This window comes from Macrotis lagotis, chromosome 2, assembly GCF_037893015.1.
Source record: "Macrotis lagotis isolate mMagLag1 chromosome 2, bilby.v1.9.chrom.fasta, whole genome shotgun sequence".
NCBI lineage: Eukaryota > Metazoa > Chordata > Mammalia > Peramelemorphia > Peramelidae > Macrotis > Macrotis lagotis.
In genome coordinates, this window is record NC_133659.1 from 177,639,962 (window position 1) to 177,656,270 (window position 16,309).

At 42.0% G+C, this 16,309-nt stretch overlaps 1 protein-coding gene across 2 annotated transcripts in view; it reads right to left on the reverse strand.

Moving 5' to 3' along the window:
- The window catches only part of HLF (HLF transcription factor, PAR bZIP family member), a 79,506-nt gene extending 63,463 nt beyond the window's left edge, over positions 1–16,043 (reverse strand). For both annotated transcript variants that reach the window (XM_074223678.1, XM_074223677.1), the window contains exons 1-2: positions 15,432–16,043; positions 12,977–13,309 (exon numbers count right to left, since the gene is read on the reverse strand). In XM_074223678.1, the coding sequence (XP_074079779.1) occupies positions 12,977–13,309; positions 15,432–15,546 (448 nt within the window). In that variant the 5' untranslated portion in view covers positions 15,547–16,043. The remainder of the gene's footprint in view (positions 1–12,976; positions 13,310–15,431) is intronic.
- Positions 16,044–16,309: the final 266 nt, after the last annotated feature.

Consider the following 16,309-nt stretch of genomic DNA (forward strand, 5'->3'; position numbering starts at 1 on the left):
ACATCCAGTACTAAATCCATCTTCTTCACTACTACCCCCATTTCTGCTCCAAAATATCCTTATTTCTATGGAAAGCATTGTTATCCTTCTAGTAACCCAGATTCACTATGTCAGACTTATCAGTCAAGAATCAAAGGATTCTTCCCTTTCTCTCACTCCCCAATATCGAATCCTGTCAATGATAACTGTAGCATCTCCTACATCCACTCTTGTTTTTCTACATTGCCCCTTAACAAGACCACTATCATCTAGTCTAGATTCTTATCACCTCTTGGACTCCTGTAGAGCCCTCCTAATGGGTATCCCATCCCTGCTCTCCAATATGCCTCCTAACATAGTTGCCAAAATAGTCTTCCTAAAGTGCAGGTCTTACTGCCTGCTCAAAAATGTTTCAGAGTTCCTGATTTCTTCCAGAGTATAAAATACAAAAGCTTCAAGTCTAGTATTTAAAGTCCTCCAGAAGCTGGTTCAAACTTGTACTTCCCTGACATATTTCATATCATTCCCCTTTATGTATTCTACATTCCTGCCAAAACAGCCCATTACTGTTCCCTGAATTTGGCATCTGTGTCTTTGCACAGGTTGTCCCCTGTTCCTGGAATGCACACCCTCCTCTCAACCTCCCAGGTTCTCAGCCAACATGTCACTGCTTTTGGGAAGCCTTCCATGATCCTCTCCAGCTGGTAGTGTTTTCTCTTTCCCCAAGCTCTGCCCTTGCATTTGACTTCTCCATGCACATGTTTTATTCCCCCAGAAGAATGGAATTCTTTGAACATGAGGGCAGTTTCATTTTTGTTTGTACATTACTTGTGCTTGATAAATATTTGCCAAACTGGAAGACTCCTTTTATATCTACACCAAGGTATTCCCAACTTGATTATAAGCTTCTTGAAGGTAATAAGGTGGGTATAACTACAATCTATTTAGCCCTCTTTCTATAACCTCATCTTCCAGAGGACAGAAACTACTTGAGTTAATGATGATGATGATGATGATACATCTGGACTACATTTTTGCCTACCACAAGTGAATAATCAAATTGTACTCTCCTGACTTTTAAAGGACAACATGAGACAATTATAATCTTGAACTGACTATATACAGTCCTGCCTGAGCACAAGGGGCAGGAGTCATTTATGGGGAAGCCACTTCTTCAACTTTTCCATTTCTTTGACTTTCTAGGTCTTCCTCCAATGATCACCATACTACCTTTTTATTAGCATAATTATTAATAGTTTGTTGTTTATAATTATTAATAGCTTATTATGAAACTACAATAGTATTGCTTTCTGTTTTTGTTTTTTCTTATTGTCAAAACACTGGAAATAATGAACAGTTTTGATTTCATAACCTATCAGAATGGGCTTTTCTGTTAGTTAATCCAATCAGTCAATAAAAAATAAACCAAGCAGGGCAGTTAGGTGGCACAATGGATAGAGTGCTGGGCCTGGAATCAGGAAGACCTGAGTTCAAACCTGCCCTTAGACTCTTACTAGCTGTGTGACCTTGGGCAAGTGTTCAAAGCCAGGGGGAGAGCCAGAGAAAATGCCAGAGCAGAGAGATGTGTCTTGTTTGTGAAATAGCCAGAAGGACAATGTCACTAATTTAGAGTAGGTATCAAGGAAAATTGTGTAAGAAGACTAGAAAGATAGGTCTGGGTTATGAAGAACTCTAAATATCAACTAAACAATAAAAGTTCTTCTGGAAACAGTTAATTGAGGAAAAAAATTTCAACACCTTTCTCTGCTAAAGGTCTCATTTCCAAGATATACAATGAAATTATTCAAATGTTTAAGTATAAGAACCATTACCTGATGTATAAATGATCAAAGGATATGAACAGGCAATTCTCACAGGTAGAATTCCAAGCTAACAAAAATAGTGATTTGAAAAAAGTTCCAAAATCAAATAATGTGCATTATCTAAGGCAAATGCTAATGCAAATTGAAGTGAGGTTTCACCTCACACCCACTCATCAGACTAGCAAACTTGACAAAAAAAAGGAAAATGACAAATGTTGGTGAGGGCTATGGAAAAACAAGCAAACTGATGCACTGCTACTGAAGTTGTGAGTTAGTAAAGCCATTCTGGAAAACAATTTGTAATTATGTCCCAAAAGTTACTAAACTGTGAATATCCTTTGCATTGTACTATATATCCCAACTGTACCATCAGAAGACTTAAATCCCAAAATAGTTTAAAAAGAAGGCAAGGTCCTATTTGGGCAAACATAGTTTTTATAGTGTCAAAAAAGTGGAAACTAGGAGGGTATCCATCAGCTAGAGAATGATTGAACAAATTATGACATATGCATATAATGGAAGATTATTGTGCTGTAAGAAATAATGAAAAAGATGTTTTCAGGGAAACATGAGAAAATCTGAATAAACTGATGGACACTGAAGTGAGTAGAACCTGGAGAAAAATATACACTATATAGTAACAACATTGCAAAAATAAACAATTGTTATAAGACTTAAAAATTCAAATCAACATAGGATCAGTGATGAAGCATACTGTCTATCTTCTATCAGACACATAAAAGTCTAATATACAGAATGGGACATACTTTTGAATGTGAATAATATAGGAATTTTTTTTGTTTGGTTATGCATATTTATTACAAGGGTTTTGCTTATTCTTTATTTTTCCAATGTAGGAGAAGAAATAAAGGGGGGGAAGAGAAAAAATCCTTAACAATTAAAAAAATAAAATTTAATTTAAAAAACAGAAATGAGTTCCTTCTCAATGAAGTTACATCAATATTTGTGTAAACTAAGGGTTCTTATCTGGGTGTCCATGAATTTAGATTGGAAAAAAAAAATAACATCATTATTTCATTTCAACATAATTAGTTTTCTTTATAATGCTCTGTATTTTATTTTGTATACTTAAAAATACCAAGGGCCCACAGATTGCCAAAGAGGTCAATGACATAAAAGAGATTAAGAACCCCTGTTGCAAACTTTTGTGGCAAAATAGGCTGATGAGAGTTGTTAGCATCACCTAACCCACCTTACAGGATTTGGGGACTTTTAAAGAATCAGATGCACCATGGGCCAGAATATGGGTCAGAAGAAAAATAAAAAAGATTCAGTGCATACACCTGCACCCCTGCTGTCCCTGAGGCTGTGGGAATGAAGCCTAGCTCAAAAGAGATACTATCTCCCCAAAGAACTTATTTTGTTGTTTGGGATTCAACCAAAAACAACTTCAGAACATTAGGGCTGAAAGCAGGGTTCCCAAGGGTAAACGAAATCTAAAGAAACAGTCTTCCAACAGAAGTGATTTTGACAGGCTTGGTATACTGTGGGCCAGGAGGTCCCCCGTTCTCAAGGGAAACCCTGAGCCAAGTTAGGAAGCAAAAGCTGGGTCAATAGGCTAATGTCTGGAAATACCCTGTGTAACAATGGGGGAAATGTTAAATGGAAGAAAAGTTTTACTGAAATTTCCACACACAAGCTCCATGCTGTAGGAACTGGTGCAGTAGTTGAAAGATCACTTATTTGAAATCCAAAGACCTGGGTTCACATTCTAGTTCTGTTGATAATTTGCAGGGGAAGGAAGGAAGGAAGGAAGGAAGGAAGGAAGGAAGGAAGGAAGGAAGGAAGGAAGGAAGGAAGGAAGGGAGGGAGGGAGGGAGGGAGGGAGGGAGGGAGGGAGGAAGGAAGGAAAGGAAGAAGAGAGGGAGGGAGGGAAGAAAAAAGGAGAGAAAGAGGTAGGAAGGAAAGAAGGAAGGGAAAGAAAGGAGGGAAGGAGAAAGGGAAGGTTTCCAGATCCATCACTTTATGCTCTGTCACTTAAATAAATCAGCGACTTCTGTCTCTGGGTCTGTTCTCCTCACCTCTAAAATGAAATAGCTAGAAGAGCCAAAACTAGAGCTAGCACTAGACAAACAGAACTTTGTCCTATAGAGGAGTAGAGTTCTTAAGGGATGAAGTGTCCCTGAATCCTGTCACTGTGAGGCCCTCCTTGTAGGACTCACCTTTCCCCTCAAGCCTCCTGGCTGTACCCGTGCCCTGTCCCCAAGGGCACAGCTAGATCATGAAGTCACCCCCACACTCAAATATTTCTCTCCCAGGTGATGAGATTCCTCGGTACCTCTGCAGAGCACCATCTATAAGGTTCTTCCATAGCTAGAAATTCTACTGCTAGGATTCTTCAGACTTTTTATGTTACTGATTCCCTAAGAATAGCTAGCTGTGTGTGGAAATGGATACAGTGTTGAACTTGAGAGTCAGGACAATCAAGTACAAATCTTGCCTTATGCAGGTACTCTGTGCGACCCTGAGCTGGCCATTTCCCTTCTTGCTTCTTAATTTCCCCATCTATAAAAAGATGATAATAGCCCCTTCCTTCTATGGTTATCCCTTCTAGGATCAAAAGAGATAACCTCTATATAGAGGCTTTTTGAACCATAGAGTCCTCTATAAGTGTGACTTCATTCTCCTTGTCATTTTTTGCTTGAGACAGCAAGAGGAGTACTCCCAGAGAGGAGAAGAGATGAGAGGAGGGGAGAGAGAGAAAGGGAGAGAGAAAATAAGAGTAAAAAAGAGGGGGAGAGGGAAAGAGAGTAAAAATAATTCCAGGTTTAGGAAGGATTTTCAAAGTGTCTTCTTCACAATGATCCCATCAGTGGGAAAGTGCCCCAATTTACAAAGAAGTGAACTGTGATCAAAACAATTAGTCAACGTTCAGAGGAAAGGCCCCCCCCCCCAGAATCCTAATTCAGAATTGCCAGCCTTCCTACATTAAGCTTTCCCTTTCACTTTGGCTGTCTGTCCTTCTATCAATTCTATCTCTTCATATTTTTCTCATTTGATATACATGAGGCTGCAGAGAAAACATTGTCATGTATTTTGGAAAAGAAAGACAAAAAAAAATCCTGGACATTTTTAAAAGCATTAATTCACTCAGGCCCTTGTCAGAGGGAGACAGGAAAGAATATGGGTTTTGGAGTGGTTGTGGAGGGGAGAAAAGCTTCCCTTGTTTGGGAGGTATTTCCACCTAGCTTGGTTTATCCCCTATCAGTTTGATTCTGCTCTCTTAGGGGTAGAATTATCGAAATCAGGAGCAAGGGAGAGAGAGAGAGAGAAAGAAGGGATGGGGAAGAGAAAAGGATAGGAGAGCAGAGATGGTGGAAGGGGGGGAAGGGGAAAAAAGAGAGAAGAAAAAAGAAGAGGAGGAAGAAAAGAAGAAAAGGGAGGAGAGGAGAGAAGAGGGAAATAAATGGAGAGAAAAGAGAGTAAGGGGAAAGGAGAGAGAGAGGGAGGAGGAAGAAGAACAAGAAAAAGAAGAATAAGAACAAGAGGAAGAACAAGAAGAGGAGGAGGAGGAGGAAGAGGAAGAGGGGGAGGAGGAAATGAGAAGGGGGGAAAGAAAAGAGAGTAGGCAGGGAGGGGGGGAGGAGTGAGAGAGAGTGAACAAGAAAGAAAGAACAAACCATTACCCAAAGTGTCTCAGACTCCAAAGGGTATGGCCACATGCCAATGGCACAATGAACCAAGGCAGCCTCTGCTGCCAGGATTCACGTGAGCATGGGTGTACAGGGAGGTTGAGGGAGCTGGCAGGGCTCACACTGGCAAGGAGCAGGAATGGAAGGGCAATAGGGAGGCAGTCAGACACTGCCCAGGAGATGATGAAAGATGGAAGGTAGAGTAGGTCAGGCAGGGGCAGCCAGGGGGATGATGGGAAACAAGAGAGAAAGGTGACCACAATACTCCTTTCCCCTGCTTCAGACACCAAATAAGCATGTGTCTGTAGGATTCTAGGGATCGAGTTTCAGAAGAGACTGGAGTTGTAAAGATTACTTCTTTCCCACATTTGTCTCATGGTGCTTAGTCCTGTTTGTTGAACACAGAAGACACATCATAAATCATCATCATCATCATCATAATCACCCTAGCCCAGGCCCTCATCACCTCTTGCCTGGAAATAACAAGTCTTCCTTCTGATTGTCTTCCTGCATCCAGACCTCTCCCTTTCCAATCTAATCTCCCCACAGCTACCTAACTTACATTCCTAATGTCCACATCACTCCCCTGCTCTTAGAAGTGTCTATGGCTCCCTACTGCCTTTAAAACAAAATACAAACTTTCTCTTGTTGAAGAAAGTCCTTCACAACTTGGTACCTCCTACCTTTCCAGATTGATCTATCCATTACTTTCCCTCATACATTTGTAATTCCCAACATTCAGCACAATACTGGCACATGGTAGGGGCTTAATAAAATGTTAATTGAATTCTACACTCCAGTCAGACTGGCCTATTGCCCATCTCTACAGATGACATTCCAAGCTTTGCCTTCTGGCCTCTGTCCAGGCTGCCTCTCAGGCCTGAAATACTTTCCCTTCTCATCTCATTTGCTTGGAATCCCAAGAGGTCCAAGAATTCAAGGATCAGTTCAAGACCTTCCTGATTCCCCCCCCTCAAAAACATAAGTATTTATTTTATATTTGTCTGTAAACATGTCATGTGTGTTCTAATAGAATTGAAGCTCTTTGAGGTCAGGGAAACTCTTACTTTTCAATGTGTATCTTCCCTGCCTAGTACTGAGCTTTGGACAAAGAAGAAAATGTTAATATGTTCTTACTGACTGATGGTTACCCAACAATTATACAGTGATTTAGTTTGCAAAGCACTTTATATAAATATATAAACTCAGTCCGGGAGGCGAGGATGACAAGTATTATTACTCCTATTTTCCAAATGAGAAAACTGAGGTTCAGTGAGATTAAGATCCTTGGGGGACTATCACCGAGCTAACAAGCACTAAAATAAAATCCAGATATGGACAAGGCATAGCAGGGGACAGGGCCTACACAGGGCTTGATTGGGAAAAAACCAAATCATTCAGTCTGTAGAATAAAGGAACTCACCTGGCATTCCAACAGTTCATCTAAAATAAAGTCAGCTTGATCCCCTTTGAAGGCTCCATGATCCTGATGAATTAGAGACATTTCCCAGAAACTGGAGGGGAAATGTATCCTACACTACCCTGCATCCATCCATCATTGCCATTGCCTGCTTGCAGTTTTTTATGCCACCTGGTAAAATCTACAACTGCAGACCCTTGAGAGAAGGAAGACACTGGGATTGCCATTCACAGCTATGTGATGAAAAGCAAGCCAGCTCAGAAATTGTGCCAGGGTCTCATGGATGGCCACAAAACCCACCTAAGCTGCTCCTGGACGTTTTAGACTCCACAAATCTCTCCCATTGCCAGAAGCCCAAATTTTGGTCAAAGATCCACAACATTCCAATTCCTTACTAAAAGTAGCAAAAGCATCTCCTATGCTACCGAATCCTTCCCTTCTCTCTTCTCCACCTATTTTCTGTGCTCCTCAGGATTCTTCCCAGATTCAGCATTTTTAAAGTATTTCCTATGTGCCAAATACTGTCCTAAACTCTGTGGACACAAATCAAAGAAAGCAAGGCAATTCCTACCTTCAAGGAGGTTATACGCTAACAGGGCAGCTAGGTGACACAGTGGATAGTCAGGAGGATAAGAGTTCAAATTCAACCTCAGACATTTGCCACCTACTAGCTGTGTGACCTACTTAACCCTGACTGACTCACATCCAAGGCCATCACCAGTCATCCTGACCCATATTTGGCCATTGGACCCAAATGACTGGAGGAAAAAGTGAGGCTGGTGACTTGGCACAGCACCCCCCTCACTGAAATCCAATTCATGTGCTGGTCATGGAATCATCTCCTTCATGTCATCATCTTCTTCAAGAATGAAGGACAAGCAATATTATGTTAACAAGGGAAGATAACATGTAAAGTAGTACTAAGAAAACATGACATATGGAAGAAGAGTGGAGCTGACAAATCACATGTGAGAAGTCCAAGAGATGTATCTGACTCAGGTTATCACACTGTTTGGAGCCTCACTTGAAATTTTCAAAAAACAGACCAAACAAACAAACAAAAAAAAAACTGGATCCTAGACCCTCCTCAGGCATTTCTCCAAATCATGGAATTTGAGACAAGGTCTCCAGTAGTTTTCTAGTTCAGCTCATGCACAAAAGGAATCCCACAAGAAATGGACTAGAAATGGTCCTCCTCCTACCTCTACTTACAGACTTCCAAGGAGGAAGAAGCCACCAGAGACCAAAGTCAACCATTTTACTTTTAGAAATGGCCCAAAGCCCTGAGAAGTTGTTTTTTTCTGATGAAAAATTTAAAAAGGCTCCTTTGTAACCTCCATCTTTTGCTCCCGCTACCCTCTGGAGCTAAATAGATCCAAACCTAATGCCCTCCTTCATGTGAAATCTGTCCTCCATTTGTTAGATATGTGACCCAGAGGAAGCTGTTCCATTCCTTGGGTCTCAGTTTCATAGTCTCTGAGGTCCCTCCCAGCTCCAGGGTTATGTGTGACCCCATAAACTTGCTGCGACCAGGTTCTGCTTTGACAATGAAACCTTGTTCATTTCCCAGGGAACCCAAGCCTAGGGAAGATACAGTTGAAAGGCAACCAGGATGTCCCCTCAATTTTCTACCAGAGAAGGCAGGATAGTCCCAGCCACGCAAAGACAAAACAAAACAAAAACATACCACACCACAAGGAACCAATTTAGGAACTGGCTTGGCTAGTCTGTGACAGACATAATCCTGCCTTTGTATGCCCTGGATACCTCTCCTCCATGGAGCTGCTGCCTTAAAACCAACCACTTTTCATGGCCCTCCCCAGCAAAAGCAGGCACAGATGCCCATTTCTCTGAATGCAGCCCTACCTCCCCACCCCCTTGTCTCCATAGAAAACACAGGGACTCTGGGTCTTGTGCTCTGCTTCTGCTAGTAAAATAGTCAAAAGCAGTGCAGAGTTCCCAGCCAAGGGGGGACCTCTGGAGGGAGAGCTCCTTGGGAGCCAGAATGGAAAGAGCCTTTCACCATATGAGGCATCTTTTCATTCATCATTTTATTGAACCCTTAAATTATCCTGCATGTCAGGTATAATCTATATCAAATTGCTTGCTTCCTTAATGAGGGGGGAGGGAAGGGAGAGAATTTGGAACTCAAAATTTTAAAATTTGAATAATAAAAGTTTTATATATAATTAGAAAAAAATTTAATTAAAAAATTTATTCTGCTTGTTGGCCCCAAAGATAAACAGTATAAATTCCAATGGAAGAACAAAATTTCCCCTTCAAATTCAAGGAAACCAGCTATATATAATTCATTCCATCAGTATATTTGACAAAGTGGATTCCACTTGGCCTGATGGGGATTCAGGGTCAAATCAGGGCAAGATAGTCCTCACCAGGAAGCTCATTTTGCTATTCCAAAAAGAACTGGGTATTGAAAAAAATATATATAAGTTGTCAACTTAGAGCTTCCTTTCCTTTCTCCCAACCAGGCTCCATTGGTGACATGGTGCTATTAAGCATAGCTTAAAAGATACATGCTGAGCAAATAGCAGAATACAAATGTTTTGTAAAACTGCACTCTAATTATCTCCAGATCAGTCTGACATCTTAGTTTTACCAACATGCTAATAGAGGATAAGTACATTTTTATTAGAATCACATACCTTCTCGACAACCCAGTGACTCCTGGGATTCCTGAAAGCTACGTAATCTATAGAGCCTGGACCTGTGGTGTTTTACAACCGGCTCTCTGGGGAGCTAAAAATGAATGTTTTCCTCCAAAACTTTCTTAAAAGTCTAGACAGTTTTTTCCAATGCTTTAAGTCTAAACAATCCACCAAGCTCTTATTCATTCTGTGAGGATTTCCAAGGCAAAAATACACTGAAAATTTACAATCCAGCTCCAACACACCACACAGTAGAAAGAAATTTCACAGGAGGAAATGCCCCCTTACCAATGTAGGTTGTTACCTTGTCTGGAACTTATGGTCTCAGAGAAGATGTGACTTGCCTGGGGTCATACAGCCAAAAAGTCTTAGAGACAGGACTTGACCCAGATCTTCCTGTCAGCTCTCTTATCCTAAATCATTCCAAAAATGCCAAGCCAAGGAACAGGAATTAGGATTTAGTTGATTGTGCTTTGCAACACCTCAGACTCAAACCTTCACTGGATGTTTCCCATGTCTGAAATGTTCTTCCTCCTCATTTCCATCTCCTGGTTTTCATCAAGTTTGAGCTAAAATCTCACCTTCTACAGGAAGCCTTTCCCAATATCCCTCATTTCTAATGCCTTCCCCTTGTTACTTATTTCAATTTACCCTGCAGATTGCTTATTTGTACATAATTGTTCTCATGATATCTCTCTCTCATTAGGCTGGGAGTTTCTTGAAAGCAGGACTGTCTTTTACCTTTCTTTATATCTTTAGCACTTAACAGAGAGCCTGGTACATGGAAGGCTAATACTTCATTGACCTGAGATTTAATCAAAATAGATTTTTTTTTCCCCTCCAAGGATGCATTTGGCAAACCACTCACACCTACCCATCCTGTGCAATTCTCATCCTTGGCCACCAAGACATGAAGTCTGCACAATATGCTGGGGGCTTTCTTCAATTTCTCTGGCTATTTTGAGAATATTAATAAATGTGCTGCAATCTTTAAAATTAACAGCATAGCCTAAGCTGGGAACTATTATTCTTAACAAAATTAATGCATTTGAAGAAAATAGTTTTGGTTGGGTTTTAATCAACAGGAGTGAAATGATACACTTTCGTATTTAAGGGATACACTTTTTTAAAAAAAATTTTTAAAGGCAATAGGGTTTAGTGACTTGCCCAAGGTCACACAACTAGGCAATTATTAAGTGTCTGAGGACCAATTTGAACTCAGGTACTAGGGCTGGTGCTCTATCCACTGTGCCACTCACCTAGCTGCCCCAGGGATACACTTTTATACTCTATGGGGTAGAATTCTGGAATAGTAAGAAGGTAGAGGAAGAGTGATGACAAAGGCACCAAAGCCCCAAAGTCATTAAAAGAACCAACCCCATGAGAAACAAATGAACTCTGTCAGATGGTCACTGAAAATGTCCATTTACTTTCACCAGGTCAGGGGAGAGGGAATAAAAAATCATTGACTTGATTCTCAACAAGAATGGATATGAGAAGGCAGGGTCTTGGTCTTGGAGCTGACAAATGTTAGGATGCACCTTAGGCAAAAGAAAGGCAATTCCTCATGAGAGCTATACAGCTGAACAGAGTTGCTGCTCAATAAATACTAAGTGACTGACAGATTATACATCAACTAGGTCAAAAGCAAAGGGGTATAAGTGCCTATTCATATACTATTGGAAATGAAATACTCAAATGAAGTAGTTCTCCTGCAGATTGCACCCTGTTCCTTAGTTCTGGGAGGAATTACTTGCCCTATGTAATAATAAGACATGCCCCAATCCCTCTATGACAGGTGCAAAACCTTAAAAGAAGGTATTGGGGAGATAAGAGAAAATATGAAATAAAACATGGGGAGCAAATGCAATGCTAGTTCTGCTTAGACATTTGCTTTTCCTCTGCATTTTTTGCTTCTGCTTTTCCAATTTTTCACAGTTATTGATTTCTCCGGTTGTTCTTCTCACAAGCAGATACTTCTCACAATAGAATGGTCTATTCTCTACAATCCAAGCTCATGTCCCAAGAAAGGGAAGGGTTTTCCAAGGCTGTGTTGGAGAGAAGGTAAGCGGCTCACAGTCAAGATTTCAACTTGGAGAGGGAGAAATTGAAAAGATTCCGCCGCTGCCCCCCCATTGCATTTTAAGAGAGCAGTTTTCTAATTCACATGGTTTCCTATTTTCATTCCTCTCTACTTGTGTCCCAGAAATTACTACATAGGAAGACAAAAAGACAGTAATAAAAGTCTCATTGGCATATTTCCTCCATCCTTTCTTCTAGACTCCAGACCCCGATAGCTTCTCTGGATACATTTTTCTTTCTAGCTACCCAACTACAAAAGTGTCCTTATTTTTCCCCATTTTGCACTAAGCAAGAACTTTGGAGGTGTGCAAACAGATTTATTTCTTTCTGTCTTTTTATGTGCAGAAAGTATTTTAAGCACAAGTTATATCCCATGAAATTCCAGGCAAGGATACAACTGCATTTAACATGAGGCCATTTTTTGAGAAGGTTGGGGTGGGGAGTGTTCTGGCCATGAAGTTCCTTTAAATACTGAGCACCCATAATGCACCTTAAAAATAGGACTTTTTTTTAACCAAACACTGTTTTTATAAATAACTTTCGGAGAACAAAGTGGAGTTAAATGAGGGATCTGGTTTTTGATGAAAATCTAAGATGAAGCATTTGGTTTATAAGAAAATGGCTAAAAAGTATCAGAAAAGAAGGAATAGTGTTCTAAAACAAATAGTAAAAGGGTGAAATCTCCTTTTTGGAGACTTAAATTTCTCAATCAGACCACCAAGAGCCTGAGACTGAAAAATACTGCTTCTTACCCCAAAATTATTCTCCTCTCTTTTCCCCTTTCTTTTCTTCATGCCAAATCCACAGAGCTATGAAATAAAGGGCTGGACACAAGGAGAACTGAGACAGTGTAGTAAGCCCATCTGAATCATTCAGGCAGGAAAATTCAATCAAAAAACAATTTATTAAGCACCAAGCATAAAACATTAAGCTAGGTCTAGAGAGAGAGAGAAAGAGAGAGAGAAAGAGAGAGAAAAAGAGATACTATTTTCTACCTGCTATCTAGGCAATTTGGACAATAAAAAAAAGAATTTGTGAGAAATAGCAGGTTTTCAGAGATTTAGAGCTGGAAGAGACCCCCTAGGTCATCAAGTCCAACTGGTTTTTTTTTTTCACAGATGAGGAACCCAGAGGTCGTAAACCTGAGCCATAGAAGTAATTTGTCTAAGGTCACACTGGTAATAAATATCAGAAGCTGATCTGAACCTGGGTTCTCTTGACTTCAGAGCCAGGGCAGTGTTCTCCTGTACCAAGTGTCTCTTGAGCTGAGGCTACCCATTCTTGGGCATGGCCAGGAAGCTTCCATCTCCCTCCCTCCCCACCCTGTGGAGGGTCAGCCTTCCAGGAGTTTACCTGGTCTGATGGGGCTCTGCAGGCAGTTCTGAGAGGAGATGCTGGGGTGCACTGAGGTGGAGGCCCGGCTGCTGAGGTCCATGACAGAGGGGGCGGCTGAAGTTGCTGGCTGCAGTCCAGGGGGATGGGGGCTGTGGTCATGCTGAGAGGGGCTGGGGGGGATGCCATTTTCTGACAAGAATTCTTCCAAGTCCATATATTCCAACTGGAAAGTATCTCCATCATAGGGAAGGGTTTTGTCCCACAAGGTGGGCCCCAAGAAAGCAGACTGGGGGACCATAGGGCTACTGTTGTCATCATCCAGCTTCTTCTTGTCTTTTTCTTTACCAAATGCTAGAAGACAAAAATAATTTTTTTTCTTTTTTAAGGAAAACTAATCCTGCTCCTTCTCTACTCCACTATCTCCCCTTCCAAAGCAAAAACAAAAACAGTAAGGGAATTTACTCATCCCAAAGGCACTATCCCCCCCCCTCCCCCCAGTATTTGCCCTCAGTAGACCTCAAATAATCCAGAGTTAAAAGTCAGGTTGGATGTGGACTTCTTTCTGGTTTTTTGCAATGTTCCTATTTACTTTGGAAAGAGGCAATTGCCTTACAGGATAGGGCTTCAACAAGATCTTAGATAAAAGCTTGCAATCTAAGACTGATCCTTGAGCGCCCACAGTGGGACAATCAGTTGCACAGTTGAGTTCTGTCAGAGGAGATAAAAAATTTACATCTTAAGTAGGGAAGAATCTTTACCAAGATTATTTACAAGTACCATTAAGACTAACAATATTTGGATTTTACACACACATTCACTCATTCACTATACAGGTGTATGTCTGTGTGTGCATATAAAAATTCCAATCAACCCTATATAGGGTACATAAAAAATCTGGATTTACATAATATATTAATTATTCATGGGGGCTGTTTGTGTGACAAACATAAAAGATCACTGAGATTTTCCTTTAAATGCCAAATATCCAAGAGTATTTTAAGATGAATCTGTTTTAAAAAAACAAACTGTATTTGTATGCAACTTTTCAAGAACTCAGCTGTTGCTTTACAGAGATAGCACCAACATGCTCACAGCACTAATACTGTACACATAGCTATCTTGTATAGGAAAATACCTGATACTTCATTCAGTCTCTAATTGGTCATTTGACATTTGTCAATTTTAACTGCATAAAGTTCCCTAGGGGAATCTGGCTCCTAAGTACCTGATTTCAATTCTCTAAACATTACACTGGGGAAAGCTGTCATTTTCCTGACAGCTTGGATTACAATGTTGAACACGGTCCTACTAAAATATGTTATTTCTTTCACATGTCCTTTTTTTCAAAGAGGATGGGAGAGGGGATTACGGGCATTCTGCCTTCCGGGAATTTAACAAGTCTCTTGGATTCATAGCAACAAGTCTAGATTAAGCAAAGAAGATACAAATCTCCTGAAATCAGTTTTTAAAAAGGAAGCCATTTATAAGACTTCATACTAAAAAATGACTAGACTTACTGTTGTGATTAGCTGGGAAACAGAATTGCAGATGCCTTACACCACAAATCTATCACATTTCCAGCATAAAACACTTTGCTAGCTGCAGACCAGAGCAGCAGTCAGTCTAAGCCCAACACCTTTAATGCCAGACTGTCATGAGACTTGGTCTTACTTTACACGTGAGCATCTTTTCAAGTCCTCTCCCACCAGGAAAGGTGGAGGGGGAAAGTGACCAGAGATTCTGGCATGGGGAACAGCATTCAATAGAAAAGCCAATGTCTTCTCCTACTACAACGCTGTTTCAAGTTCTGAAAGTAAAAGCCCCTTCTAAAATCCCTTCCTTATCCACATCTTCAATGACTTAATAAAAATAAAAACAACAAAAACCCCATGACTATGATATTACACTGTTCATGGACTGTTGCCTGAAAATCTCTCTCCCTCAAAATCTTTCCCTCAAAACCACGGAAAGTAAAAACTACGCTCTCACCTCTCAAACCGCCCCTCTCCTCCTCGTTCCCTTTAACTTCACTCAAGGGAATAGCTAAGGGGAGCGGGGGAACACTTTTGCCCATCCCACCCCACCCCTATTTTAAGTTGCATCAGCTCCTACCTGCACAGCTGAACAAACCACAGAGGTTGGGCACTGGCTCCCAGAATTACTTAAAATAAAGCGGAAAGATGATTCGGGGGTGGGCGATGGAGGAGGGGAGAGAGGGAAGGAGAGCGGGTGAGAGAGCCAATCCTCAACCGCATCCAAGCAGAGGCAAGCACCGGGTTTGGCTCTGGGGAGTGCAGTAGAGGATAGAGAGAAGAAAACAGGGAGGGCAAAGGGGGTTGGGGTGCGGTGAGGGCGACTGGAGATACAAGGTGGGTGCCCAGTAAGAAAAGCAAAGTGGAAAAGGTTTCTTTCTCCAAATCAGGGGAACCCGAGGGAGCCAAGCAGAAGCGGCGGCGGCGGTCGCGGCTCTCACCGTCTTCGGGGTGCAGGGGAAGCTTCAGGGGGTTCTCCAGCAGGGACTTGAGCACGCCGTAAGTGGGAGGGATGAACGAGGGGTTCAAGGGGAGCAGTCGGGACATTTTCTCCATCTCCGTGTATTAGGTGTTTTTTTTTCCTTTTCTTCTCTTTTCTATTTGCAAAAAAAAAAAAATCCTCCCCTTCCCCCTAAACCCCCAGCCCCAATTTGTTTTTTTTTCCCCTGTCAACGTGTACTCCTCTCAGGCGGTGGGGAAGCCAGGGGAGTGTAAAGGAAATTATGCTAATATAATCAAGTGCATAGACATCCACACACACACATCCACATCCACATCCACGCGCACGCACACACACACACACACACACACACACACACACACACACACACACACACAAAATGGAAAAAAATACAGAAGTTTCAGGAAATAGATGGTCCTGGGCAAGCGGTCCAAGTGCGAGAAGGGCTTCTGCAAGCCCCCTCTCAGGCCCCCCCTTCCCTTGCAAAACGTTAGGGCGAAAATTGTCAAAACAGCGGAGAGGATTGTAAAATTAAAAAACGCACGGCATGGCCCGATCACCCGCGCCCCAAAAGCCCGAGGCCGCGCGCGCCTCCCACCCCCACCCCCCCCTCCCCAGGCTGCTGCTGCCGCCGCCGCTGCCGCTCCCGCTCCCGGCTCTTGGCCCGCAGCAGCCCGCTCAGTGCATTCGGCAGCCCATGTGCAGGGACGCAGGCAAAAGTGACGTCAGGGCCCGCACCGCTCCCCCATAGGCGTGCGGGGGCGGGGCCGCTGCCCCCTCCTCCTCCTCCTCCTCCTCCTCCTCCTCCTCCTCCCCCCCCCCCCCGGGCTGCCAGCCTCTGCCCCCCTCCCCTGCCCC